This window comes from Phaenicophaeus curvirostris, chromosome 9 (assembly GCF_032191515.1).
Source record: "Phaenicophaeus curvirostris isolate KB17595 chromosome 9, BPBGC_Pcur_1.0, whole genome shotgun sequence".
Classification (NCBI taxonomy): domain Eukaryota; kingdom Metazoa; phylum Chordata; class Aves; order Cuculiformes; family Cuculidae; genus Phaenicophaeus; species Phaenicophaeus curvirostris.
Window position 1 is genome coordinate 12,304,675 of NC_091400.1, and position 27,695 is coordinate 12,332,369.

Below are 27,695 nucleotides of genomic sequence, written 5' to 3' on the forward strand. Positions count from 1 at the left end.
GAGCATCCCTCGGGATGGGAGCATCCCGCTGTGTTGGGAGCATCCTTCGGGGTGGGAGCATCCCCCCGGGGTGGGAGAATCTCACCGACCCCACCTGGGAGCATTCCGGGGGTCTCCCCAGGGCAGGACCCCTTCCCTGGGGCAGAGGGGACAGCGCCGGGGGCTGTCACCGCGGTGTCACGTCGAGGGGCTGCCTGGGGAGGGGACACTCCTCTGTCACCCTCCTCTCTGCTCCGGGCCCGTCCCCTCGACGGCTTCTGCCCGCGGTCCCCGTGACCCCGCGGGTACGCGGGGTGCGGGACGGAGCGGGGCGGCCGAGCGGGATAAAGGACGATATCTTAAATTGTATTTCAGAGCGGGGTCTTTCCGGGTTAATGAGCTGACATCATGATTAAAGCTGACCATTTGTAATGTGTCGCGACCCCGTTGAAAAGCACTGAAAAGGTTAATGTGGTCAAACAGGACAGCACCTGCCCCTCGCAGGGAGAGGAGGAGCTGGGACACTTTTCCTAATCAATTAGTCCATTAATGAGTCTATCGAGTAGTTAAGTAGTTAAAGATTATGCCGCTGGTCTGGGTAACAGTCGTCATCTCGCTATACCTAATTATATTATAAGTACTTTATTCAATATACCAGACATAATATGGTGACTCGGAGTTAATGAAAATGTCATTTTAAAACGTCTTGACATTTGTCTCTATTGATTTGTGTATTTCCATCCCATTCTTTGCTTTCCCCGATTTGAGTATATATTTTTTCGGAGAGGGTTCTGCGCCTGGAGAGGAGGATCTCCCCCTGTCCCGGGGCGGGGAGCCGCGGCCGGAGCAGGGCTCCCCCCCACCCCGGGGTCCCTGGGCAGCGGGGAGTTAAAGACCCGACGTCGGGGCGGCTGCCGAGGCCAAAGGTGCCGCACCTGGACGCGAACGCGATCGAAACCACCGGGAATTCCGAGCTGGAGCGGAGCCTGTCGCTTTCCGCTCTCCTCGAGGTGCCTCCCAACCGCCCCCTCGGTGTTGCTTTCCCGGGGATGTCGCCCCCCGACCCGCGGAGTTGGGAGCACTGGCCCCATCTTTATTAATTAACGATATTTGCGGGCGGTGCCCGTGGGGGATGGACGGGAGCGGGTGTGCTGCTACCCCGGGGCAGCCGTGGCCGGGCTGACCCGCCAGAGACGGGGTGCCCGAAGCCCAAGACGAGAGCACCCCCTGAAACCATCCCGCCGAGCCCCTCTAAAGCGACAGCTCCCCTCCTCTGCTTTCTTATGAACCCACCATACAGGGCAGCCGTCGGGGTTCGGCCGGTGGAAGGGGGCCAGGGCCCCGCAAAGGCGGGGTTGGGGTGTCCCTCAGCCCAGCGGCGGCTCCGTGCTCTCCGGGAAGCCGTGGGGCCCCGGCGGGGTCCCTGCCCGCCCCCTCCTCCCTTTCCTCGGGGCTGGGTGTGGGGCGGCTGCCTCCAGCAGGTTTTCCCTGCCCGGGAGCGGCGGGGGCCGGGCTGCGATGCGGGATTATATCACCGCTAGGGAAAGAACCCCTGGCACCTGACTAAGTTTATTTGGAATGCAGGATGCCCCCCCCTCCTTTCCTGCTCCCCCCTCCTCCGCCTTGCAGACCCTGGGAAGGGAATGTAGGAGGCATTTCGTGAGATGTTTGTTTCTGTGCAGCCGGGCAAGCGAAGGCGGCTTTTCCCGGTGCACCGCAACGGGCTTTTTCCCTCCTCTCTGATGAGCAAGAAGGGTGCGGATCCCCACATACGCACAAGGTGTTCGTCCCAGCACCAGCCCCGGATAAGGCATTCAGCTCACCTCCCTCGTACCCACTCGTGGGCGCTCAGCATCCCTTTCCCTGGGGCGCTCAGCATCCTTTTCCCGGGGGGGCGCTCAGCATCCTTTTCCCGGGGGGGCGCTCAGCATCCCTTTCCCGGGGGGGCGCTCAGCATCCCTTTCCCGGGGGCTATCAGCATCCCTTTCCCGGGGGCGCTCAGCATCCCTGCCCTCGGCGGCGGGGTCGGAGCCCCGGGGACCGCGCTGAGGGGTCCCCTCCGGCGCTTGCTGTGCCTCCCCTCGCCCCCACCCCTCGGACCCCGCGGGTTCCCAAACTTTCCGTGCCCGGCGCGGCGGGGATGGGCGCGGCAGAAGCCTCCTCCATGCAAATGAAGCCCCGCCGCCCGCCGCCCGCAGATCAATAGGGGCGCGGGGGAAGGAGCGGAGCATGCAGTCCGGCTGGGCGCCGCGCCGAGAGCACCCCCCGAAACCAGCCCCCCGAGCCCCTCTAAAGCGACAGCTCCCCTCCTCTGCTTTCTTATGAACCCAGGATGAGCGTCAAGGAAGACCCCGGCAAGGGCTGCGCGGCGGCCGCCCCCCTCTCCAGTTTCACCATCCAGTCGATCCTGGGCAGCGGAAGCGCCGAGCCCCCCCGGGGGGCGGGCAGGGCGGCCTGGCCCCCCCGCGCCAGGACCCTCTCCCTCTCCTCGGAGGACGAGGATCCCGAGGAGAGCTGGAAGCACCGCGGCTGCTTCTGCCCCGAGGCTCACGGCCCCGCCGAGCCGTGCCACAAGCATCAGCCCCTCGGCTTCACCTGCCTCGGTGAGCACCGCGACGGGACGGGACGGGACCCGCGGGGAAGGGCGGCGAAGGGCTCGGCCCCGGCCCGGCCCTCGCTGGAGGAAGAGGGGGAAGGAATATCCGCAACCCCTGCTCTCGGGGCGAAACGAATTTGCGCCGTCCGTGGCCGAAGCGGGGAGGAAGGAACCGCGCTAAAAATCGGGTGGCTTTCCCCTCCCTTCCCACCCCACCCTGGGCTGATTCCCCCGAAGCGGCACGATGCGGCGGATAACGCCCGTTTTCTGAGATTCCGCTTGTTTACAGCGCTCGGGCGAGAGGAAGGAAGGTGTTTATTTGTCAGCACTAATTCTGGCTAAACGGTCTGTGCAGCGCGGTGCCGTAAAGTAAAACTTGCCGGGTAGCGTTGGATAGGGAGCCCCAATATCGTGGTGCTCCGCTGCCTTCGCCGAGGCGCACAGCCACCTGTCCCTCCACCCATCCCTCTACCTCTCCCTCCCTCCATCCATCCATCCATTGCTTCATCCCTCCCTGTGCAGAGGAACAAGGGTAGCCTAGAAGGGAACGTTTTCCCCCGGTGCCGGTGGTTTGTCCCGCCGGGACGGGAGGCAGGGGGTGCCTTCCCGGCTGCCCTCGAGAGGTCCCGTCCGTCGGGGCAGCCGGTACCGACCCCGCTGTCGCTCTGTTGCAGGCGGCGCCAAGGGGAGCGGAGCGGCGGGCAGCGGGGAGCGGGGCCCCTTCGTGCCGCCTCCCCCGCAGGACTGTAAGGAGGAGCAGGAGAAGGCGCTGGGCCCGGGCTCGCCGAGCTGCGGGGAGCGGCCCCGCGACGGCGGGGAGCGGCAGGGCGGCGCAGCCAAGAAGAAGACGCGCACGGTGTTCAGCCGCAGCCAGGTCTACCAGCTCGAATCCACCTTCGACATGAAGCGCTACCTGAGCAGCTCGGAGCGCGCCTGCCTGGCCTCCAGCCTGCAGCTCACCGAGACCCAGGTGAAGACCTGGTTCCAGAACCGCAGGAACAAGTGGAAGCGGCAGCTCTCGGCCGAGCTGGAGGCGGCCAACATGGCCCACGCCTCGGCGCAGACTCTGGTGGGGATGCCGCTGGTGTTCAGAGACAATTCCCTGCTGCGGGTGCCCGTGCCGCGCTCCATCGCCTTCCCGGCCCCTCTCTACTACCCCGGCAGCAACCTCTCGGCGCTACCGCTCTACAACCTCTACAACAAGATCGACTACTGAGCCGCCCGCCCCGTCGGGGCCGCGATGGGTTCGGGCCGGGGGCTCCGCGCGGGGTCCCGGGAGCGGCGGACGGGACTGATGGGCGGAGAGCCCCCTCCCCGCTAATCCTGCCGCTTGAAAAGAAAGAAAGAAAAAACAAAACAAAAAGAAAATTAATTAAAGAAGTGTTATTTCAGATCTGTAAATATTTTTAAAGAAAGAAAGAAAGGAAAAAAAAAATAAAAGGTTTTAAGCCTGGTTTGTAAACGCGGCAGCTCGGTCGCGCGGCGCGGCCGGGCCCCGGGGCTCCCGAGCCTCCGGGGTTCTCCCGCTCTCTGCTCGTTATTTCGTTTCCCACAGGGAATCCCGCAGCGGCGCCGGGGACGCCGGCGGCAGCAACAGCGCGGGTGACGGTAAAAAAAGGAGAGAAATAAGCCTCCCGAGGGACGAACAAGGTGACTCCGACGCGTGGGGACGGGACGGCTGCCCCAGCTCGCCTTTCCCGACAGAGCCGGGCGCCGGCGGGGACGCGGAGGGCAGCGAGCACCGGCGCCCGGACCCGTTTTCAGGCGGAATCATTCGTGTTTCGGGTTTTCTCGTTAACGGTATCGCAGCCCCGAGGGACCGCAGTGTCCGCGGGACCGGGGCCTCACGCCGCAGCCCGGCTGGGCCCCGCATGGGCTCGGGACAGCCGCGAGACTCCTCCGTGTCCCCGCGGCGCCGGGGCCCCCGTTATTGGCCGGCGACGCTAACGGGAGCGGCAGCGGACTACGAGTCCCGGCATGCTCCGCGGCACGGCGGGAGGCGCGCGTCCGTCTTTTCGAACCGACCGATAGCGAGGCTCGAAGCTGCGGAGGGGCGGGGCGAACGGCTCCGTCCTTCAGAGCCGGCCAATGGCGAGGCGAGGCGCGGCGGGGGGGCGCGGCGGGCGGTGGCGCGCATGCGCAGGGGCTGTGGCGGCGGCCGGGGCGATTGTGGCTGTGGGTGCGTGCGGGCCTGGGCGCCGAAGTGAGGCCGCGGTCGGGATTGGGACCGGGATCGGGATCCACCGGGATCGGGGCTGGAATCTGCCGGGCGCGGTGAGGCTGTAGGAGCCTGCGCGGCGCGGTCGGGCCTGCGCGGCGGCGGCGCTGAGGCGGAGCGGGCACCGCGGCCTGGCGGCGGCCTGGCCTCCTCTCAGCCCCGCCGGGCCCGTCTCTTCCCCTTCTTCCCTCGGCCTCTCCTGCACTTCCCCCGGCCTCTTCCGTCGCCCTCCCCGGCCTTCTGACCTCTCCCCTCACGCCCGACCTCTCCCGTCGCCCTCCCGGACCTTCTGACCTTTCTTGCCGCCCGCCGGCATCTCCCCCCGCGCTCCTGCGGCGCCCCGGCGCCTCGCCCGTTCCCCGGTGGTTCTGGGCTCGCCCGGCTTCTCGGGCCCCTCTCTCACTCTTTCCCTTTCCCGTTGTAGCCGGCAGTGTTTCCCGCATCCAGAAGTGCATCCCACAGCCCGACCTGCTTTTCCAGGACCCGACCGCGCGAGCAACCGTGCCTCCAACACTTCAGTGTCCCTGTGACCCACTGCAGTAGCAGCAGGAAAGCTTTTTCTTGGCGTTGTGTGGAGCCGGGAGAGGAGCTCGGCAAGATGAAAACGGTACTGTTACTGTTTGCATGACAAAGTGGCAGGCTGCTCGTTCTGACTCTTCCAGCACAGTGGCCTACTCTGACGGGCTAGCGAGGTGGTAGAGTGGCTGTGTTGAGAGAAGCCATAAAAGCACTGATTTTCTCTCTGCTCAGTAAAAATGAAATTTAAGAAATGATGGAATCGCAAAGGTGCACCCTGTGCTGAAGCCAGCGTCACATTTTCAGTGTCTTCTTTGTGGGTTATTGCTTATGGGGCTTGAAAGTGTCACCAGGATGATGTTGTTTGAGGTGGGCATGACTGTTCCTGTTGTTTGTGATGCTGATTGTGGAGCGGTTCAGTTTGTGGAGACATACTGAGTGCTCGGTGTGATTTATTTTTGTTTAGGTAAAGTGTCTACAAGCTACGATGTATTTGAACTCTCGGGTTTTATAATTTTCTTTTTCTGGATTAAAAATACCTTCAGGAGATCCTTCTGTGTTTCTGGTGTAAGTGCTGTTTGCTGATTGCTTTGAGGCTGTTTTATAGCTTATCCCAAGCACCTCCAGTGCTCTTGTGTTGTTATTTGAGGTGTCTGACACAGGTGGATGAGGCTATTGGCACATCCAACCCAATTCTCTTAGCTGATTTGAATTCATTTAGATTTTGTGTTGCTGAAGTGTTCACTGAGTTACACTTCACCGTTTAAAGTGTGGCGGAGGAAGGTGCTGCTGAATTCTGGGCAGCGTTTATCTAGAAATATGCGTGGCACATTCCCAAGAATTTCTGTCTTTCACCCACATGTTTCTAAAGCAGAGCTATAAAAAGGGGTTAAGAAAGAAGTTTTTATTTCCTGTTCTTAAAAGGTTTTTTTTCCTTGCTCCTTGTTTAAACAGCAGGAACAGTACTGTGTGTTTCCACAGCAGGGTGTTTTTTTGAGGAATATCTTGCAGAACACCTGCCAGAGCTTGCACTTAGGGAATTCTTCCGGTGGAGGAACGTGTAGCACTCCCATTGCTGTACAACTTGAGGATTGTTCAGTTACTGACAAGAGCTGGACATGAGTAACTGTGCACTACATTTGAACCTCATCCTAGTTCATCTGTTCCTTCTCTCTTGATTTATTCCCAGAGGTCTGATCTCACCTCTGAAGTTTTATGAACAGACAGCTGTATAGAACATCTAAGCCAAGTACTCTGGCCTTTTAGCATAAGGGAAATGTACTGTTAGGGTTTTCTGAAGCCTGAAAATAATCTTTGGGTGTTTTGTTGGTGTAGATGTAACAAACAGTTTCTTTCAGAGTGTTGGTAAGGTCTGTGCTGCCTTCCCAGCTGAAATCTACTGCTCAAATCCTCTGCTCTTTCTCTTTGAATTCTGTGTACATAACTAACTTGTCCTGTGAAGCGAGTGCTGCGTTGCCTGCAGAGGCAAGAGGTATTGATCTGTCACTGAATTGGTGATTTTATTTTCCCTGTTGCACCACGTTTATATGTTTGCTCTACGTTGCCATATCCCACCAAGCATAACTTCCTTTTCTTATCTGACCCTCTTTAAACTCTGAGAGAGGAAAACAATCTTAAAGGTGTTTAATGGATGAGATTCTATATTCTTCTTACGGGAGCCTAAGGACTGGGAAGTTGTGGAGAGCCTGGAACTATTTAAAAGTTTACAGTTACGGTTCTTGCCAAATCAGGAACAAGTCACCGCTTTCTGTTGGAGTTTTCAAACCCGAGTCCTTTCTGTCTGTGTTCCTGTTTTTCAAGGAACTTCTTGATGCTCACAGTAATTTGTATCCATTTACATTTGAAAACACAGCCACATACGCAGTAGCGTGAGGGAAAATGCATTTGTAGGAAACAATATCTAAGCTTATGGGCAGTAATAACAATAACATTTTTGTACTGTTTATTCCATGTTGAATTTAAAAGCTCCCTGTAGGGGGAGGAATTTATTGAGGTTTTGGACATCTTGAATTTTAGGGAGTTTGCCAGAAATCTGGATGTTCTGAACTTGTTTTCTGCAATGACTGGTAGATTTTTCAGTTCTACTGTGACTTACCTTTAAGGTGGATCAGTTACTGGCTGAGTTGCCAGACGTATGTCCTTGTTATTACTAACATTGTTGCTGTGCATTGTTGTCTTTTCTTCAGATGACAGGATCAAACGAGTTCAAACTAAATCAGACTCCAGATGATGGGATTTCATCAGTGAAGTTTAGTCCAAATACATCTCAGTTTCTGCTTGTTTCATCCTGGGACACAACTGTCCGGCTCTATGATGTTCCTGCCAACACCATGAGACTCAAATATCAGCATTCCGGAGCTGTCCTGGACTGTGCTTTTTATGTAAGTGTGTGGTTTGTAAAGCTATTGTTTTATAGACGTGCAGAGCCCAGGGTACCTGGGAAATTATCATTCCCTGAAATTAATGGGGTAGCGGAATCCTGACTGAAATCTAGGGTAAAAAAAAAAAGTGCTGACTCCTGGCAATTATTCTTCTTTTAACGAACCTCATTCTGGTTCGAAGTATGGATATTGTCTGGGGAGCGTGCAGGCACACAAGGAATTTACCCCTGCTAGAAGTGGTAGGCGAGAGCAATGCGAGATAGTTTGTGCTGTTCCTGCCATGGTATGAAGAGTGCGCGTGTTTCTGACAGAGCCGTGCTGGCAGACCATTGCCAGACATCATTATTCACTGTAAATGCCCACGGACAATTATTCTATTATTTTTAACCTCCTCATTCTGGGTTGTTTTGGAAACACGGCTTTGTTCCAAATGGTTCATTTACTAGATACTTGATTTCGGTGCTTTTAATGCATGGGATTTGAAAGAGGAATGGTTGGAGTTGGTTGTTTGGTGCTGCTTTTTTTTTGTTTGCTTTTATTTTTCAATAGGAGGTTTAATTAGCATCTTGGTTTTTTTTGCATTGTGTTCTGCCCTGTCCTCCAGTGACTCGATCTCCATGTGTTACTGAATGTTTTAAGGATCAGTTTGAATTTTTAATTCTTCTTATGCCTTTTTCACTGAACATTGTGTCACATAGCTGAGCTCAGACTGTAAATCAGCGCACAGATTCTCAAGCCGTTTCCAGTTTCCACATCAGTTTTAGAAGGGGTGCGTTTCCATTAAGTGGAACAGGCTTGGGTTGGTGGTCATTTAAAAATAAGCACAAGGAATTTTGCTGCTACAGAAATAGAAGTGATTTGATACAGCCTCCAACTGCTTTTGTTTCTTTTCATTTTAAATTAAAAAAATACGTACAGCTCAAAGTTCTTTACTTAAACATTTTGCCAAGTCTCTGTCATCTGCCTGCCTAGATCTGGGCTGGATTTTAACCCTCTGGGTGTTAATTCCCACCTTCCTAAACTCCTTGTGTTATGTGCTGAGGAAGTGAAATATAGAGCACACAGGGTAGCCTAAGGCACGTTGTAAGGTGGAACATTTTTCTTTACAGGACCCTACCCATGCCTGGAGTGGAGGATTAGATCAGCAGTTGAAGATGCACGATCTGAACACAGACCAAGGTAAGCAGGTTGGATTCTTTAAAGTGGGCTCAACACCTGGCCTGAGCTTCAGATTTATAAGCTTACAAGAGCAGAGGATGTTTTAGACATTTTAGATAGGGGCTTGTGCTCTGAGTCTGTGTCTCTGTTGATTTGTCAGTGTCGGTGCTCTGCAGTCCACTTTGCTGTGCAGCCCTGGGATCGCTGAGGCACTGAACAAGGCCATGTTCCTTACTACATCACTGGAGCTGGCGCAGTTACACCTTTAACGGGAGGGCTGAATCCCCTGCTGCCAAATCGAGGGTTTAAACCTTTCCCATGATGAATATTCATTGCTGTATTTTACATGTGTGTTTCTTTTATTTACTTGTTGTAAGGTGAAAATCAAAGAGGAGATAGTTTTGTACTTGTCATGCAATCGGGTTAAGGTTCATGTCACATATGCCTTTATCTGGCACAGTAACCGGTGGCTCTGTCAGGACCACCATAAAGCATGGAAATGCTCGGCAATCCAGGAAGTTTAGTAGAGGCTTGTAGGATGCCTTGAATAGGATTCCTGATGAAAATTCTGTTCTACCATCAGCTGCTGTGTCTCAGTTAGGGGAATTACCCAAGCTGGACTAAGAGTGAGTTTGTCATTTTTGACAGGTTGGTTGTTTGCACACATGTGGAATGATCTTGCACATGTGTGACAGAATGTGTATAAAGCTTTTGCTTTGTCAGACATCATGGCCTTACACTACATTTTGTTTTTAACAAACATTGCTGAAAAGTATCCCTGTTCCAATGTCTCCGTGGTGCAAACCCTGGAGCTGCCTTTTCTGACTTTTCTGTGTGTTTGTATGGGTGCTAAAGAGAAAAGTGAATGTCAGCCAGAACCATCTGAGAACCAGGGCTTGAGAAACCTGTGAGTGCAGCAGTGTTATGGAAAAGCTCAAATCATTCTGTTATATATGTATTTTAACTTAATATTTGTATTAGTATGCAATATGAATTCCCTTCCTTTCTTTTGTTGTAATGTTAATACATACCAGCTTAAGTTACTGTGTGTCAGTGTCTATGTCACAGGGTGTGAGCACTGAGCACTTCTTCTGCCTCTGAAGATCTCTCGGTGGCTGCCTCAAATCCTTAATCCTTGCATAACCTCAGGAGACATAAGTTTAAATTTAACGTTCTTGATCATTGGAAAAGTTAGTTCCATCTTCAGAAGCTTATCCCTAGCATATCTGTACACCCATGGGAGTGTCAGGAAACAGCATATTTGTCATAGTTCACAGCAGTGGGTCCTTATTTTATTGAACATATTCTGGCTGTTTGCAGAGCCAGTAAAGTGACAATTCATTGTGTTTTGTTCCAGAAAACCTCGTTGGTGCCCATGATGCTCCCATCAGGTGTGTTGAGTATTGCCCAGAAGTGAATGTCATGGTGACGGGAAGCTGGGATCAGACGGTTAAGCTGTGGGATCCCAGAACTCCTTGTAATGCAGGGACCTTCTCTCAGCCTGAAAAGGTACGTACGGAATGCCGTGGTGTGTGAAATAACGCATCCGGTGGCTGTCAACATTTGCTTGCCCTTTTTATGCAAAAATGGGGTGTGGTGGTTGGGATCATCAGAAATTTTCAGCTACTCCTATGTGAACTTTGAAGCCGTTTCTTATCTTAAGACCTCAGCCTTGAGAGTGGAGTTCAATAATTGTATTTCACAGCCAGGAGGCATACTGAGTGAATGTGCATTGGTTGAGGGCAATTTGTTTATGTGTATCTATGTACAGATTTATACACATATGCATAGATGCAGACACACCTGGTGGCTTAGTTTTTTTAGTAGAAATTAGCCTTTTGCAAACACAGTTTCTCCAAAAATGTTTATAGCAAATGAAAATTCATTGTATCTGATATTTTAGTCCAGCTTTCCCAGAACCCAGTAGCTTTGTTTGACTTATCAGAGAAACAGAGAGTGAAGCTGGGTGATTGAGCGAGGCTGTGCCAGCACGTGCTAGTAGTAGATGGAATCCTTCTGGCAGGGTCCCAGATCTCTTACAGTATTGATTCTTGATACCCAAGGTGTAGATGCTATCTGTTTCTGATATCTTTAGCAGCATTGGTCCCTTTTGTAAAGCTCATTCTTACAGTTTGCTTTTGTTAGCAGCTCGGTGACAGGACAGCTGTAGGTAATGGATTCCATCTTGCTTGTGTGTCAACAACTTGTGATTCACCTGACAGTACAGAGGTTTTGACTGAGCTTCTTTTCTTTTCCTTAACTCATTTCCATATTCACTGCGTCCCAAGTAATGGTTGGGAACAGAATAATTTGTATGCTGAATATTGTAATGAGAAATTTGGTGAGCAAAGATTGCAACCTTGCCATTTCTTGGTCCAGAATTGAAATTCCAAGCCACAGTCTTTTGTAGGGATGCCAAGCCTATTGCTTGACAGTTTCACTTTGTTTTATTAAAATATGCAAAGTCCTGTTTTTTCAATGAATTTTTGGCAGTTTATTTCCCGCTATTAACATGGGGTTCAACCTGAAGGATTCTGTTTAAGAAGAAAAATAGGATTACCATGGAGAGAAAACAGGATGATGATGTGTGGGGTGGTATTGTAGGACTGTCCTCCAGGATCGTGGCCTGGGAGTGGGGAATGCTAGCTGGGCGGGTGAACACCAGTTCCCTTGTGCTCTGTTCTCTCCATTGCTTTTTATGTTTTCCTCTCACCTTTAAATATCCTGTGAGTTTAGTGCTTGAAATAATGTTTGAGGAGAACTTCGATAATACAGACTTCCGTTTTGAACTGTATGTAAACCCTTGTGTACACGTGTGGTATTTGGGACATGGATACCAACCACAAAGGGAAGAAATCTCACTTGTGATTCAGATGTCACTGAGATCTGGAGACTGGTAGCTGAATAAATATCCTTGAGATTTACAGTTATCAAGTGCCTATTCTATTTATTTCCCCTCTGTTAGTTACATGAAGTGTTTGGCTGCGTTGGTCTGAGTTGTTCAGCTGTGTGCTGGGGCACAGAGTTAAAGGTGAGCTTTCAGAAAGCTCCATCAGTGTCTTGTCACCAACCAGGTGCACATCGCTGCTCTTTGTTCCAAATCTGAGTTATGAATTGAAGCTAAAGGGAACTCTGCAGCAGTGGGCATTATTGTGGATGTCACCTTGTTTCCTATTCCTGATATTTTACTTTGTACAAAGAACAATGGGTATCCAGACTAATAAGTACTAAATCCTGTAATTTTGGTTTTCTTAAAGGTGTACACACTTTCTGTGTCTGGAGACAGACTGATTGTGGGGACGGCTGGCCGGAGGGTGCTGGTGTGGGATTTGCGGAACATGGGTTATGTTCAGCAGCGCAGAGAATCTAGCCTGAAATACCAGACCCGCTGTATCAGAGCGTTTCCGAACAAACAGGTACGGGAACCGTGTCAGTGTTTACATGCCTGCTAGATGTTCTTTAGGAGAAATGGTGGTTTGTTTTTGAAGTTTCCTACGTCTTTCTTTGTTTTAAAAATTTCTGCTCCTGAAAGTTTCACAGTCAAACTCTGGCAGGGGTGGACATTGTGTTAAGGCTTCTTGTTCCAGGTTAACTCTAGTACCACAGCTTGGGAACGTTTGCCAGTGACTTCCCAGCACGTTGTGTTTTGATTTTCTTCTCAGTTTTGTCTCTTTTTTTCAAATAGCCTATTTAATGCATCACAATGCTGACATGTAATTAAAAGCCAAACCAAAAATCCTCCCCAAAGTTACAGTGGAAGAGAGGAAGATGGAACTGGTGGTTGCTCAGCAGCCATTACGCGTTGTAGCCCTACGTCCTTCAATGGGCTGTGAGCAGGGGCAGGATTAAAACTATGAGAATGTTGTTTATATATTCTACTTGCTTTTTTGGTAACTCTGTGTCAGGGTTGTGTACTCGAGAACCCAGGGTCCGTTGCCCAGGGGGAATTGTACATGTTAGGTGATCAGCCAGCTGTTTGTGTAGGTTAACACAGCCTGTCTGTGAGATTTCTCCTTGTATAGTAACACAGATGAGGTTTTTCTGACAAACTCCTTTGGAAGGGAATTTTCCTGTGTACGTAGTACGGGTATTGGGAGACTTGGTTACTTGTTCTTGAATGGGCAAGAACACTTTGTCCATTTTCAATCCTATTTTTAGTAGAACAAGCCGATCTACCAGACTGTATTGTGTTATGGATTTTAAAGAATTGCACTGTAGCTCAATATCATTGCAATCCTGAAAAGATGTATTATCAGCTTAACTCAGGAGTTATAAGTGCATCTCGGGTTGCTCTAAGTCAGGGCTGTAATTAATGGGATGAGTGGACACCACTCACAATCAAGTTTCAGTGAAAGTACTGTTTCAGCTGGAGTGTTTCATTGCTGGCTTAAAGCTCTGGACTAATTCTGATGTAATGTAATTCTGAAACACAGCCATCACGTGAGTGTGTCTAATATTGCAGAAATTTAGGCCCTGGGGAATTGGGTGGGCAGTCCAGGAGGTTCTGAACATAACGTTTTTACCCAAATCACCGTGTGTTTGGAGCTGTAGGGGTTATGAAAAGCCTCACTGTCAAGGCTATAGTGCAATGAGAATCTCTCAGAAAGCTTTTTTCTGCATTCCTTCTGTCTTAGAAGCAGATTTTATTGATGATGCCATGGGTCTGTGGTAACAAACAGTTCTTGATTGTACACGGTTTGGTACTGTTTATTTTATGTAAATTTAGGGGGTTAAAAGGTAAATTACTGGAATCTCTTCTCCAGTTGTAGGCGTCTAAGATGTCTCTCCATGTTGTTTTGGTAGGGCTATGTGTTGAGTTCTATTGAAGGCCGTGTGGCGGTGGAATATTTGGATCCGAGTCCAGAAATCCAGAAGAAGAAATATGCATTCAAATGTCACCGCTTGAAGGAAAACAACATTGAGCAGATTTATCCAGTCAATGCTATTTCGTTCCATAATGTCCACAACACGTTTGCTACAGGTGAGTACCTTGTAACCTTGCCTCAGTTCCCTTGGATGTGGTTTAAACAGCTCAGCCTTTACTTTGTACGCCCTTGCTTTTTAAGTATTTGAATTTTATTTCTTGCAATGTTTTTAAGCTATTTGATGCAGTGAGAGTTAATTGCTGTAACAGGGACTTCAGGAAATATTAATGCACTTCACTGAATTACACCACTCTATAACCCTGTGCTTTTACTGGCAATGCAATTTCAGATAGCTTTCTCATTTCCTTCTTCCCCCGCTGTATCCCCCCAACCCCTTTCCCTGTATCTCTTCAGTCTCACTGTTCTCCCCATTATAACTTGCAGCTTCTAAAACTTGATTTTCAGGTGGTTCCGACGGATTTGTAAACATCTGGGATCCGTTCAATAAGAAGCGGCTGTGCCAGTTCCATCGGTATCCCACCAGCATAGCATCGCTTGCCTTCAGCAATGACGGAACCACCCTGGCGATTGCCTCTTCATACATGTACGAAATGGATGACATTGAGCACCCTGAAGATGGTATCTATATTCGCCAAGTGACAGACGCAGAAACAAAGCCGAAGTGAGTGCGCTTCACCTGTGCTTGAGCCTTGCGGAGCATTCATCCCAGGACTTATTAATTTTCCTAAATCCATGAATAGCGGTGTTGATGCCAGGAGATAGTGCAGCTTGACAGTAGGGCTGGTGTTGATTTTATCATGTTTGCCCAAGCTTTCAATATCCGTAGGTTGATAGACGTCTGGTGGATAAAATTGTGCCTAGTTGTTTAGGAGGAGGAGAATGTCAAACCCTCATCCTTTGTGAAAAGGCACACTCATGAGGTGCTGTGGAGTTATTGCCAGTTCGTGGCTTTGGGAATTAAGTGAAGAATTCAGGAATAATTTCTCTGAGTAAATGTTCCTGTGTTTGGATATTTCAAACTCAGTGTTAATGAAATCTTTACCCTCTGAGTGTGCACCTAGCTGTCATGGGCAGCGGTGAATTCAGGTACCATATCCAGGAAGGCTGTACGAAACCAAGGAGAAGCTCACTCGGCTTCTGAGTGTTAGTTTGCTGCAGTGCTCTGATAACGCTCTTTTCTATTGCTTCTGTCAAAATGGGGCAGACTGATTGATGGAGGTGACAGGTTTCTGTTAAGCTTGCTTTGGCATGAATGTTACATGGAAAAATCACTGTCATGGTGCAGGATTTTGCTGCTTTTCCGTGTGCTGGCACAGGAGCAGCTGGTTTGGTTTTGGAATTTCTGTGCTTTGTCATTGGTATTTCTTTTTTCTGTCTGTAAGACTCAAGCTGTCTTACACTTTATCTGGTTGTCTCTTATTTAGTATCTAAGCGGCTACACAAATAGACACACATAGGTGATAAAAGTTCTTGAGTTTAAAACCTCAGACCTTTCTCCTCGATGACTCGCGTGTCTCTTCAGTGCGGCCATGTTATCGCGGCCATGTTATCGCTGCGGAGATGAGGTGGGAGGCGCAGCAGAGCAAACGCACCTTCCCTCACTGGGAGGGGTTTGTTCTGAAAGAGTTTCCTTACTTATGAACTACTTCAGTACTTATTGCTGGGCTTCCTCAGGCAAAACCCAGTCCAAATAAGGTATTTAAAGTTTATTTTTAATGTCAGGTTGTACTTGTTCCAGACATTCCGGAGAGTTTCAAAAAGGTGTTAGATGAATACTTGCTGCTGTTGATGTTGTCTTTGTTCACTGCTAGGTACAGTTGCTGATTCTGTGTCTGCTTCGTTCTGCCGTGCGAGGAGGTTAATCTACAATTAAACAATATTTCCTCTCGGCCCTCCATTATTTTCTGAAACAGATGGTTCTCCATTTCCTGGGCTGTTAAACCCAGCGAGGTTAAGGTTAGACTCCTGGGAATCAGCTAGTTTTGAATCTTATTAGGCTGTAGAAGGAAAACTAATAAGAATACTCCTTAATAGAATTTTGTGACTGTAAACAATTATTTATTAGCAAACAATTGATCCCAGAAGGGCAAATTGTTGGAGTCAGTAATGAGCTGAGAAAAGACAGAGCATATCTGTGTATTTGGAAAATAATTGTAACGTAATTGCAATGCATTTAGACAGGCATCTTTTTGGACCTGTTTCTGTCTTTAAATGAATTTCTGAAAACATTAACAAGGTTTCTGTGCTTTTCTGACATTTACAAGTCGCTTGTGCCAACCGTAGGGCACTAAGAATGATGCCTACATTTTAATGTTAGTGACTCATCTCTGGCTTGTTCTAAAAATAAGTGACTTAAGACAGAAGATGAATATTGGTTTCATTGCGATCCTTTTGCATATTAATTTGAATCACTTAGTGTTTCTGCACGATGCATTCTTAAATGCATCAAGATGGTGCCACGTGATGTAAAGGAAGCTTGGCAAGAGGAGCTTTCTGATCACTAAATTGTTATATGTTTTATCTTGACGCAAGTGAGTGCAGTCTTTCTACACATTTCTGCTTTTATAGAAGGTTGAATGTTTTATCTGCTTATGATTATTCTAAACATTGCTCGCTGAAATACAGTTTATTTATTTCAGGTCTACTTAGACCTCTGGCGATGCTGCTTCTCCACAAGAGGTGCCCACCTGCTTCTGACACAACTGAACTGAAACAGCAGAAGTGAGAAGAACAATCTTTGTACTGGTGTTTTTAACTAAGAACTATTTGTTTGTATAGTGTGTTTTTTCTAAATCTGTCATTCCTTTCCTGCTTATGATGTTAGCGGAACTGTTTTCTTTATCTCTGTCTGTAGCTCAGTAGGTTCAGTCCCATAGGCAACTTTGCATTTAAAAAAACTTGTCACACTTTGTAGTATCTGATTACCAAAACTTCCCATGGTCTTATAATTGTTCAATAAATAACTGTAGGTTTTTGGAAAGCCGGTGCTTTGTGTCACAACTTTTACTGTTTGTGAAGCAAATGTTAAGACCAAACCTATAAGTTGGAAGAATTCTTGAACTCTAGATCATCCTGATGGAGAACTGCTGAAGCTTTTGTCTTTTTCCAGTGAGGTAAACCGGGAAGTTCTTCATTCCCTGGGTATGCTGGCTCTCCAGGCAGCGTTTTCACAGAGCTGTGAAGACCTAAACTTGTACCAGGTGTGCTGGTTTGTCTTGGTGAACTTGGTTGTTCCTGGAGAACCACTGACTGGTACTGGAGGAGAGAACTTGAGCCTCTGGTACTTTGTTGTTGTTTTTTTTTTCACATACTGCATAAAACTCTGAAATTAGTGATATGAGATTAAGAACAATTGAGGGCACAGAAAGGGAAATGCAGAGTTTTGGCCAACAGCGAGTGATCTGTTCCAAGTCTGCAGGTCTGACCTGGTAGCCCAGGGTTTATGGAGTAGCATAAGCGGAAAGGTAGTAAAGAGGAGTCACTCCCTACATTGGAGTTGTCATTCTGACCACAAGGCCCAAGAAAGCATGCTTTCTCTCCAGATGCCTTGTGTGTGCTTTATTACCAGGTGAGGAGGAGTCTCATTGCAATCAAACTGAAGTAATTGCTTCTTGAGTTTTGAGGGGTGGTGGTGAGAAGATGCTTGAACTTGGACAAATCAAAAATGTCTTAGGAAAGCAGTGTTAGGGAAACACCTCAGCTGCTGTGTGTTTGTATTTTCTAAGCAGCAATGTAGGTCTGATCAATAGACTAAATCCATCAGCGCCCAAAAAGTGTATGTTCAGTGCTGCACATTCCTGACTGGTCTGTGGGAATAAAGAGAAATGCAGCCTGGTTGGTACCACCAGTACAAGTTGTCCTATCAAGCTCAGCAGAGCAGGCTGTCAGGCTGCTCGCTCAACAGCGGCCTGTGTCGAGGGTTTGTGAAGTAGTTAATGCTAGAGCATTTGCTTTGTAGTGAACAGGAAGGAGGGACAGAACAAAATTTCTCTTGCGAGCCTTACTAAAGATGATTAAGGGGGATGGATGTTGTGGTGGGGCCTGGGTTCACACTTTACTCCTAGCTCCTATTCTGAGGTATCACTGCCTGTGTAGCCAGTGGGACTACTTTATTTACTTCATTGCTTTTAAGAAAACAAACTGGCTGACAACAGAAATAGTAACTGATTGTTCCAGAGGAGGTAGTGATGGAGAGGAAACTGGGCTCTGTGTGCGTGGAAAGTGAACAAACTTAAGCTGTTACTGGTTAAAGACAGTAAACAAATTGAATGTGGAATACTTCGTGATTTTTCATGAGCTAGATATGGATTCTTTGGTAATATAAATCAGGTTTGATATGTTTGGAAAAAAATAGATCCCATCCTGAGATTACGTAAATGCTTTAACCAAACAAGAGTCTGTGGAAAATAGCAAGACGGCTGGGTATTACCGAGGAGTTTTAGTTGGTTGGTTCTGTCCATATGTTAGGCAGGAATATGTGCAGTTGGAACACGGATATCTCTTTTACAAGATTAATCTTTTTATTAGCTCTCTTCTAGAAAGGGAGGTCAAGGCAGAGGTTCGTAAGCTGGAGAAACCATGGAACAAGCCTTTTTTGCCCCAAATAACAAGCAGCTGAACAAAGAGGATGCGCTGGCTCTTGGTCAGAGGAATTGCGATCTAACAAAGCTCCTCAAGTCACTGCTTTTTGGTTGGTGATGGGGGCCATCCAGAAAACATGGAATCCCAGCCATCGTTCTCAGGGTCATCAATCACCACTCAGTGCTCACAGGAAAAACTGTTGGGGTTGTCTCTCTCAAGAGCCTTGTAGTGCTGCAGGTCTAGAAGCGAAGTGGCATCTGTTCCCCGAGTGTTACAGAAGCGTGCTGCTAAGTGTGCTGTTTCTGCTGGCCAGTGCTTCAGGATAGTCAGTGTATGTCACTGCATGCAGGTCTGGAGCTCTGCTGCGTCTCAGATGGGGTGTTTGGTGCTGCTGCTGCAATCGTGTTAAACACCTATTAAAGAATGTGTCCCTTAGGTAGGCGTTTTCCTAGGCAAAACTAGTCCCTGCTCTGAGCTCAAAGCTGAGCTGGAAGCCCCGAACACGGAGCCTGAAGTGATGCTGCTGAGAATGACCTTTCCAAAGCTGGGTAGGTATTGCTAGCTCAGGCCTCAACTGTCTCACTTCTATAAGTGTCCAATTGTTTTCCCTGACTTGAAAACAGAGGATTTTCTGTTCTTAGAGCCATGCAGTCGCCCAGTTCGTCAGTAATTCAGCTGGTGCATCCATTAAGATAGATGCCCAAGCGCTGGGTGTTTCTGCTGTTGTGTACTCTCGCAAACGTTGGCCTGACTGAGATGTCTGCCGTCAGGGATTGGTATTCGCGCTCTGGAGCAGCACCTATTTCTTTTGACTCGCAGACATCTGCCTGGTGATTGCACCATTAGCTGCTTTTATGTTGTTTAGTATAATCACAACCACAAGGCTGGTAATTTTTTAGTCAGTATGCAACTGATACAACTTCTGGTCCTCCAGTGAGCGGCATTTGCTTCAAAATGTGTCAGACTTTTTTGTTCCATGCAGTATTTAAGTAATACTTTGCCATACATCTGGAGGTGTAGGATTTAGAAATGAGAAGTCAAATATGGGGCTCGCCCAGATGGGCTCATAACAAAGATGCTAAAGGCACTCCCTGTGAAACGTGCCTCATTCCCCAGCGCTGTCTGCAGCACTTTCTGACTGTATTGTACATTTTCCTACAACATTCGTACCCAAACGTGCGAACGCGTGAGAGCAACACAAGGATGTAATAGGTCTTCAGAGTCTCCTGTGATTACCTGCAAAGTGGCAGGGAATAAACTGTTCTCCGTGTCTGCTGGGACTGGGACGAGGCGTAATGAGCTCAAATTGCAGCAGGGATTAGTCTAGGCATTAGGGAAAACTTTCTGAGTGTGAGTGAGGATGGTTAAGGGCAGGAATAAATTGCCCGGGGAAGCTGCAGCGTCTTCATCCGTGGAATTTCTTAGGCACAGTTTAGAACATCTGCCAGGAATGGTGTGGTTGAAACCGGTTCCATCTTTCCGTGAGAAACATCAGCTGGTGCAGATTTTGCTTATGGTTGTTACACTGTGAAATCTGTCTCTGATGGCTCTTCGCACTCCTGTCACAGCAAACCAATATTCCTTGCAAACTGGACAGGAGACGCCTATTTATTTGAAACTTTTTTAGTCTTGAACAGGCTTTCATTTCCCTCCATGGCCCTTGTCCCTATTGACAGCCAAACTCATTTCAGCTCTGAATCTACCTGTGCTTGCCAGTTTACCCTGCCTGTGTGACAGGGCACATGGGAGCTGGCACGGGCTCAGGGAGCTCCACTGGGGAGAGAGCTCTGCAGGGCTGAACAAGGACATCTTACTCTTAAATTCAATGTACGTATTTGTTCTGTAGGCATTTCTGAATCTGTATGTGATTAATAAAGCAGAGCGCCTGGTTCTTACTGGCTATATTAATATTGAGTTTACATCAGTCTTACAGTAATTGTAGTTTAATTAATAATTGCAGCCAGCTCCATCCTCAGCTGGCACCAAACAGCTCTGGTACAAGTGCAGCCTGTAGTTGTGTATTTTACTTGATTCCCCACTTGCAGAAGCCCACTGTATTCTCTTCTGGTAAAGCCAGAGCAAGGTAGCATCGAGTATAAACAAAGCTATGATTTATTTCCTTGCGCCAAAGGGTTCCCCATCATTAAACCAAGCAAGGGCTGCATTTCCCACCCGTGTCTTCTGCAGCAACAGCAACACAACAAAACCCACAGCTGCCTGATCCTCAGCACCACTCAGATGCATGGTAAGAGATTATCCTGGCTTGGGAATCTGCTCTGTAAAGAGGTAAGGCAGCCAAAGGTGGAATGAAGGAATAGCCTCACTCCACAGGTGGCAACAACAGCATGGAATAAGAGTGAATTTCCTTTTCACAGAGCAAAGGCAGGGCTTGAGTGGATTCCTAGACTCTGCTCACATAATTGGTTTAATTTTTGTCTCTGCTTTAGACTGGTGTGGGGAGTTATTGGAGTTCAGATTCTTTATCATTGGGATGCAATTCTTTTTGTCAATTGAACGAATGGTGCTTCCATGTTGAGGTGAATCAGCCTGAATCTTTAAACGAGGGTTAAGGTCTTGACCTAGATCTTCTTAAATATGACTTTTTTTTTATCTGGTGGTACAGTGTCCTCTGTTATGTTGGTATAGAGCAGTGCTGCAGAGCACAGAGGTTCCAATAGAGCACAAAGACTCAGTTTATTTACTGCTTCACTGAAGGGTAGATGTATTGGGCTAAAGTGCAAAGTGTGAGCATTTTGAGAGGTTTTGCTTTTAAAACTCAGACTAAAATGTGCCACCTCGATTCTGCATAGTGTGATCTAGGCAGAAAAACTTATAGTTCATGCCCCTCAAATCATGGACTGCTAAGAAGTATTACGTAGAGAATCTGTAATCTGCCTTTTTAAGCTAAAATAAATTGCCCAGCTGTATCCTGTGCGGCAGATGTTGGGAATCCATAAACACGTTTTAGTGTTCAACACCTTTGGTTTCTGATGTCTCCCTCTGCCAACCCAGTTCTCTTGTTCCGCACAGATGTCTTGTGTTCTGTAGTGGCCGCAGTGCTGCACACGCAGCCTTGGCTCTGCGTGTGGGGGGTGCACTGGGGGTTCTTATGAGGGGAAAAGGCCTCCAGTTCCCAGTCCTGGGACAGCACACAGCTCATTCTTTGACATTTGCTTGAATAATCAGTCACCTTTTAATTTTTCACTTGCTGCTGCTAATCTGTGCAGTCCTCTGCATCGTTTAAATGTGTCACCTGGTGACAGTGACCAGAATAAAGGTACTTGTCTCCTGTATTTGGAAGTGACGTGTTTTTAGAACATGGCTTTGGCTCTTTCTCTTCCATCTGTTTATATTGAGGAGGTTTGATTCTCCACGCAGAGGTGTTGTGTGGTGGCCTGCATACACACTGTTGCTGGAAGGTGGTGAGATGAGCCCCTTGCCTTCCTGTCCCACAACCTGAATGGTGGGAATGGATCTGGAGAAGTCCGTTTCTAGTTAAAATCTTTGGTTTTAGGATTTAAGATCACAGCACTCGGTTTGAAAATGAAAAGAAGTGCTTAAAGTCCTTGAATTTTTCCCCTGGTTATAATGGAGTCACTGTTCTTTCCCTGTCATCTGCAATCCTTCGATGCTTTTAATCAAATCCTCAGGATCTAAATTATTAACCATCTTTTTGGGGATTGCATTTTTTTTCCTAATTATACGCAAAAGATATATATCATGAAATATGCAGCATGTAATTGCGATTAAAGCATGCAGTCTTCCAAAAGATGGGTCTAGCAGTTTTATACATCCGACATTTAATTAGGCAGATAATAGGGTCAGAAGTGAGATTTTTAAGAGAGGGGTGGGGAAGGTAATTCTCGGAATTATGGAAGATGGTGGAAACCAGTGTGGAGGCTGCCAATGCAAATCAAAGTCCAATTCCTTTCTTGATCTCTGTTTGTATCTTCTTTCTTCTTGGATTGGTCTCAATTGTCCATACAAAACCCAAATTTATCCAAATGGTGAATGAGCAACTCCATGAGTTGTGGAACGGAGTCTGATTTCCTACACAATTGGGTTTTGTGGTTGTTCCTTCTTGGACATCTGAGAAATCCAGTTTAGACTTAAGGTCTTCCACAACCAAGAATGCTTCCTGGGTAGGTTTCCCGGCCCTTCCTCTCTAGGCATGTTATTAAGGGCTGTCCTTGGCTGCTGTGGTCGTGAGAGGTGCAGGACTGTGACAGCTCTGAGCCCTCCTTCCTCTGTCACACTCAGCTGTAACTGGACAGTTCATTCCCAGGCTGTTAGGGGGATGAGGGGAGAAGAGGACAAACAGACTCTGTTGCATTGAACCAGTCTCATTTCTTAGGCAGCCAGAAATACAAACCCCCCTGCTTTTCAGTTCCTTTGTAAGGACGTTGCCCTTGGCATGTGTATACAGTATCTCCTGCACTCTGGCAGAGGGTGGAACCTGTTTTGGCTGTGGCTTACAAGTATCCAGATATGGGATAAAAGCCTGGTTTTTCCAGAAGGAGCTGAGGTTGTGGAGCCTTTGGCAAGGTGAGGATACACCTGCTGCAGGTTGCATTCCATCCGACAGGTTCCAAAGGGGACACCTTGCCCATTTTATTCCCATTGGGGAGCATAACGAGGGTGTTTTGTATACCCCTTGGGTGTTTCAGTGCATTTGCCAGTGGTGTGTTCTGGGTGACATTTAAACAGTGACTGAGATTTCAGGCGCTGCTGTAGAATGCGTCTGGGAAAGTGAAACAGCTGCGCGATCATCTCCTCTCCCAGGGCAGGAGATAGTGGCGCACATCTCGGTGAGGGAGCTTTGCACCACCAGGCTGCAAAGGAGGAGGATGGTGGGAGCGCATCTCATCCCACACCTCTTCCAGCAGCAGAACTGCCCACAGGCTGTGCTCCCCCAGCCACTCACGGTCCCTCCTGCGCTTGTGTCCCAGCATCAGTGACTTCGTGCATTGCCCGCTGACCGATTCCTCCTCTTGCCAGAGCCGGTGTTGTATTTCTGTTGCATGCTGGACATTCCGCTGCTTCCCACGCAGTTCCATTTTCCTCCCCGTGTCACTGGCCAGTTTTCGTTTCAATATTTCATGTTTCATTAAGCCTCTCGCCCTGCGATCAGGAATAATTCTGATATCACTTCTAAGTGGCAGACCTTAGACATTGAATAAAACCCTACCACTTTTACAAGCTGTTTTCTGCACTGTCTTCTAAATCACCATCAAAATCCCAACTAAACCCAAACCCCCCAAACACGGAGGAATTTTTTGCTGCTCTGACTGCAAACCCAGCCTGGGTGAAGGGTCTGCAATGTTTATCACCCCAAAAGCAGCAAAAATCATCAATTTTCTTATGTCCTGCCTTACCCAGTGGAGATGTGGAGGTTCCACACTTTGGGGCTGCTGTTCCTTTTTCTCCCTCTTGTTTCAGTGGTTGTTCTGGTAACGTTGTGCTCTGCTGTGGAAGTGCTTACAGGAAAGAACACCCGACCCTTATTTGCCTTGGATCCCTATGGTAAGGTGTTTTTTTTTTTGGTGTAGAGAAGGAAATTATGAAAACAGAGGAAGCGTACATGTTTTGGGTGATGCATTATTTGTCTCCTTTATTTCTTGTTTTAATTCTCTGCATTTTTCTTTTCTTTAAGGATGTTTTACTAAAAAACCCAGAGCGATGCTTTTCCTGTGCATCCCCTCAAAAATGTTTCGGGTGGGATTTTGTTACAACGCTGTTTCAGTCATTTAGCCCTCACGGAGTGATGTGGAACTGGGATTCCCACCTGAGCAAAGCCTTTTGAACTTAAGGGAGATCTTCTTGATTTAGCGACTTACTATATATGCTTGGAGACAATTCCTCTGGCTAAAATCAGTGCAGGAAAACTTTGTTTCTCTTGGCAAAGGACCAACCTCTGCATCAAAATGGTGGCAAATAATGTTTTCCAGGTTGTCTTTGTTACCCCTGCATTAGAATCGCCTTTAGAGGTGGGTACGGGGTTCCTAATCCAGAGGCGGGGGCTGTCACTGACGTGCAACGCGTTATCCCAGTTGTTAGGGACCCCCAGTAACTCTGCTGTTGGAACCGAATCGCGTGGCAGGACAGCAAGGGGCTGCCGGCAGGTTTTGTGATCTGGCTCCCACCGCAGCCGCCTCCCATCCCTCCGTGCAAGACTTACCTTTACCCCAGAATCTGTCACCCATTATCTGTAATGCATAATTATAAATACATTGTAGTCTGGAATGAGTCCAATTAAAAAGGGTAATTCGTTTCCCTCCCTCTCCCCTGCTCCCACCCAAGTCCTCAGCTTTAATTTCCATGATTACGTTAGATTATGAGTCATTTCAGACCCTGGTATCCAGTAGAGACTGCTCCTGCTCGCAGCTCCTTTCAACAGTTGTTTATGGTAGTTTCAGCCTCTCTCTGCCTCTCCGAGGCTCTTTATTTTTGAAGCAAGGCAGACAAGGCCTAAAATTATTCCATTAAAGAGGTGCAATTTTTGTAATGGGACTTAGAGTGCTCTGCAGAAGTGCAGGCAAGTTTCTTCAATATCCTGGGCATTATTCGCTCATTTAGTTAAATGATGTTTCTAATTCCCTGGTAATTACATGTAATGAGGCACTCTTTCTCTTCTTGATGAGACTTTAGCTTAATATGAGATGTCGTATTTTTTTCTTTCTTTTTTTTTTTTTCCTTGGGGATAATTACCCTTCCCAGGAAAAGCAGGGGGTTTGTTGTGCAGAATATATAGCAAATTATTTTATTTCCTGCCATCTTGACTGCCAGTAAATTATAAAATTAAGTTTCAGTGGAGCATTAGCACCATTTTGGAAAGGCTTGAGGTTTTTTTTTTTCCTTATTCATGTATTGATGTCCTTTGGGACTGTTGAGCTATTATTCATAGAATGGATGTTTTTCTGCCAGTTCCCAGTATTAGATGGTATTGAAGTGGCAACATAGGTTTAATTTTTGTTCTGGATAATATCCAATGCAGAATGGTCCTGTTAGTTGCTTTTTATATCAGGTAATTATCTTTATAAAGTTTTAGTACCCCTCCCCCTGCCTTGGTGAGTAATTACATTTATTTTTATGCATGTTGTAATATTAAATGCTGGAGGGGTTTTTGTTTTCTGTTCTGGACGGCTGTTCCTTCTTACATTTCTTACCTTTGAATAACATTTGGGGTGCTGGAATGAATGAAAAGCTGTGGGACACATAAAGTTAACGACAATAAGACAGCATTTAATGTTGATGAAAATACAGTCAACAGTAATTTTAATGACTCTGAATTTCCTATCCTTTTACAGTGCAATTTTTTTTCTCTTATTTGGATAAGGTGATTCTGTTCTGCCTTTTTGTTTTTAAATTCAAAATACTGTAAAAGTGGAATTGGAATAGTGTCCGAGAATAAACATGTGTGAGGATGATCTCTGCGTTAGGAGTTAAATTGCTGTTCAAAAGCCCATTAAGCCATCTAATTCTTACAGAAAATCAAGGGATGGATTTATCTCACCTACTTTCAGTGAGGTAAAAGCAAGGTTTTTGGTCTAACTCAGGAAGCCACCTGTGCTCCTCTATTTCCAGGTTTTGAAGTGTGTTGTAAAACGACTCTTGTTTGTGCAAGAGACTTCAAGGATGAGGTTTCTTGGTCACAGAGCTCCTGCTGGTTCATTTGTTTCCTCCGCAGTGGCTTGAGAGGTGACTTACAGCTTTTGGTGCCTGGCCATGGGTTCTGTGTGTGTTTGGTTTGCAGGTGGACTTGCCCAGGTTTGCAGGCCACCCCCCTCCAGAGCAGTGTTACTGGCAGCCTTTCCTCCACCAAGCCCTGTGGAAGCTGCGGGGTGAGGTCCTTAGCAGCCAGACCAGCACTGTTATAACTTCCTAATGCCTTTGCAGCAAACGTTCCTCCTGGCTGTACCTGCCAGGCACGTCTGCTCTGTGGCTTCACCCTGCAGGAGGAAATCGGATCAAATCAAATCAAGCTCTGGCTGTCTGGCAGGGGTGGCTGGGGAGGGAACAGGAGAAAGGAAGGTGACATTTATTATTGTGTGACTTCAAGCTTGCTCTTTCTCTTGGGAAGACATTTTTGTGCAGTTGGTTGGGAAGACTTGCCCTGCTCATCCTGGCAACCGCACGACCCTGTTGGTAGGAGAAGGCTGTGGAAGAACCTTCGTTGATAGGAAGATCTATATTCCTATGTGTGAGTATATGGCATCGATACCCTTTGAGGTCAACGAGACCATCCACACACCTCAGTACCTGAAGGGGGCCTACAAGAAAGATGGGGAGGAACTTGTCATAAGGGCCTGTAGTGATAGGATGATGGGGAATGCCTTTAAATTGTGAGGGGGAAGATTCAGATTGGACATTAGGAAGAAATTCTTCATGATGAGGGTGGGGAGGCCCAGGTTGCCTCAAGAAGTGGTGGCTGCCCCATCTCTGGAGGTGTTCAAGGCTGGGTTGGATGGGGCTTGGAGCAGCAGCATCAGCAGCAGAAGGTGTCCCTGCCCATCGCAGGGGCTTGACCTGTATGGGCTTTGAAGTCCCTTCCAACCCAACCCATGCCATGACTCTATATATTCATTGAAAGTTTTTGTACGGTATGCACTGGACTTCGTAGTGATTGCAGGATTATGTCTTGAAAACAGTGGGCTCCTGTATCAGAAGGGCACTTGTTCTATCTACAAAACCACGGTGCTGCAAAGTTCTAAATAAAAAGCCACATCTGCACATCTTCATGATAAAACCAAGATTTGGAAAGGCTAAAGTGCAATCAGCGGTAGAAAATAAATGTCATAAATAACTTTCTGATCCCAAATACTGTGACCCCAATTCTGTAGAAAGAAGCTGGAAAAATATGACTGCATCTCACTCTTTATTTCATCTTAAGCAATTTGACATCAATCAAATGACTATAGAGGCAAAGGCATGAACGTTTATTTCGCAGCCCACAGGATTGCTGTCAAATTGCAATTTTCAAAATTGAAAGAGTTGTTAAGCTAGATTTTCTCCATTTTCTTCCTAGTTCTTTCCCTCAAACTTTCAGCAATGTGCCTCTCAATTTTGTAGTGTGCTATTCTACGGTGTGTGGGGAAATTAAAGCAGCTCCTGAAGAAATTCTGTACCGTGCAGTGGTAAAATCTCCTTCTCCTGGCTGCAACGTGGTTGATAAATCTAAAAGACAGCATCAGAGAAGAGGACATGAATGAAATCCGAGTGTTAAGATTTTGCCCTGGTGAGGCTGAGAGGTAAAAAGAAACAGACTGGGACATTCTCATTGTGTGCTTTGAAGCTGTTTGGCTGTGACTGGTGACCGCCAGTCTGCAGCAACTCAGACCAAATACCCAGGCTTCGTAAGG

At 47.6% G+C, this 27,695-nt stretch overlaps 2 protein-coding genes across 3 annotated transcripts; both read left to right on the forward strand.

Annotated features, from left to right (window-relative positions):
- Positions 1-2,185: 2,185 nt before the first annotated feature.
- HMX2 (H6 family homeobox 2) lies at positions 2,186-3,814 on the forward strand. The gene is made up of 2 exons (XM_069864082.1): positions 2,186-2,582; positions 3,250-3,814. Exons 1-2 carry the CDS (start codon positions 2,312-2,314, stop codon positions 3,789-3,791), a joined length of 813 nt encoding a protein of 270 aa, XP_069720183.1. The 5' UTR covers positions 2,186-2,311; the 3' UTR covers positions 3,792-3,814.
- A 1,403-nt stretch (positions 3,815-5,217) lies between these two features.
- BUB3 (BUB3 mitotic checkpoint protein) lies at positions 5,218-16,735 on the forward strand. Of its 2 annotated transcripts, XM_069863561.1 has the most exons (8): positions 5,218-5,400; positions 7,517-7,711; positions 8,821-8,890; positions 10,227-10,378; positions 12,127-12,285; positions 13,673-13,850; positions 14,200-14,416; positions 16,395-16,735. In XM_069863561.1, the coding sequence occupies exons 1-8, from the start codon at positions 5,392-5,394 to the stop codon at positions 16,402-16,404; spliced, it is 990 nt and encodes a 329-aa protein (XP_069719662.1). In that variant the 5' UTR covers positions 5,218-5,391; the 3' UTR covers positions 16,405-16,735. The 2 variants fall into 2 exon arrangements, with proteins under 2 accessions (XP_069719662.1, XP_069719663.1); XM_069863562.1 differs by lacking the exon at positions 16,395-16,735 and having other exon boundaries at positions 14,200-14,420.
- Positions 16,736-27,695: the final 10,960 nt, after the last annotated feature.

What these genes read in the sequence shown, in the direction of transcription:
- HMX2 (XM_069864082.1), top strand. Translation starts at nt 2,312, where the DNA reads ATGAGCGTCAAGGAAGACCCCGGCAAGGGCTGCGCGGCGGCCGCCCCC. An exon ending in CCTCGGCTTCACCTGCCTCG is followed by an intron (nt 2,583 to 3,249) that starts GTGAGCACCGCG and finishes GCTCTGTTGCAG; the next exon opens with GCGGCGCCAAGGGGAGCGGA.
- BUB3 (XM_069863561.1), top strand. An exon ending in TCCTGGACTGTGCTTTTTAT is followed by an intron (nt 7,712 to 8,820) that starts GTAAGTGTGTGG and finishes TTTTCTTTACAG; the next exon opens with GACCCTACCCATGCCTGGAG. An exon ending in GAGCGTTTCCGAACAAACAG is followed by an intron (nt 12,286 to 13,672) that starts GTACGGGAACCG and finishes TTGTTTTGGTAG; the next exon opens with GGCTATGTGTTGAGTTCTAT.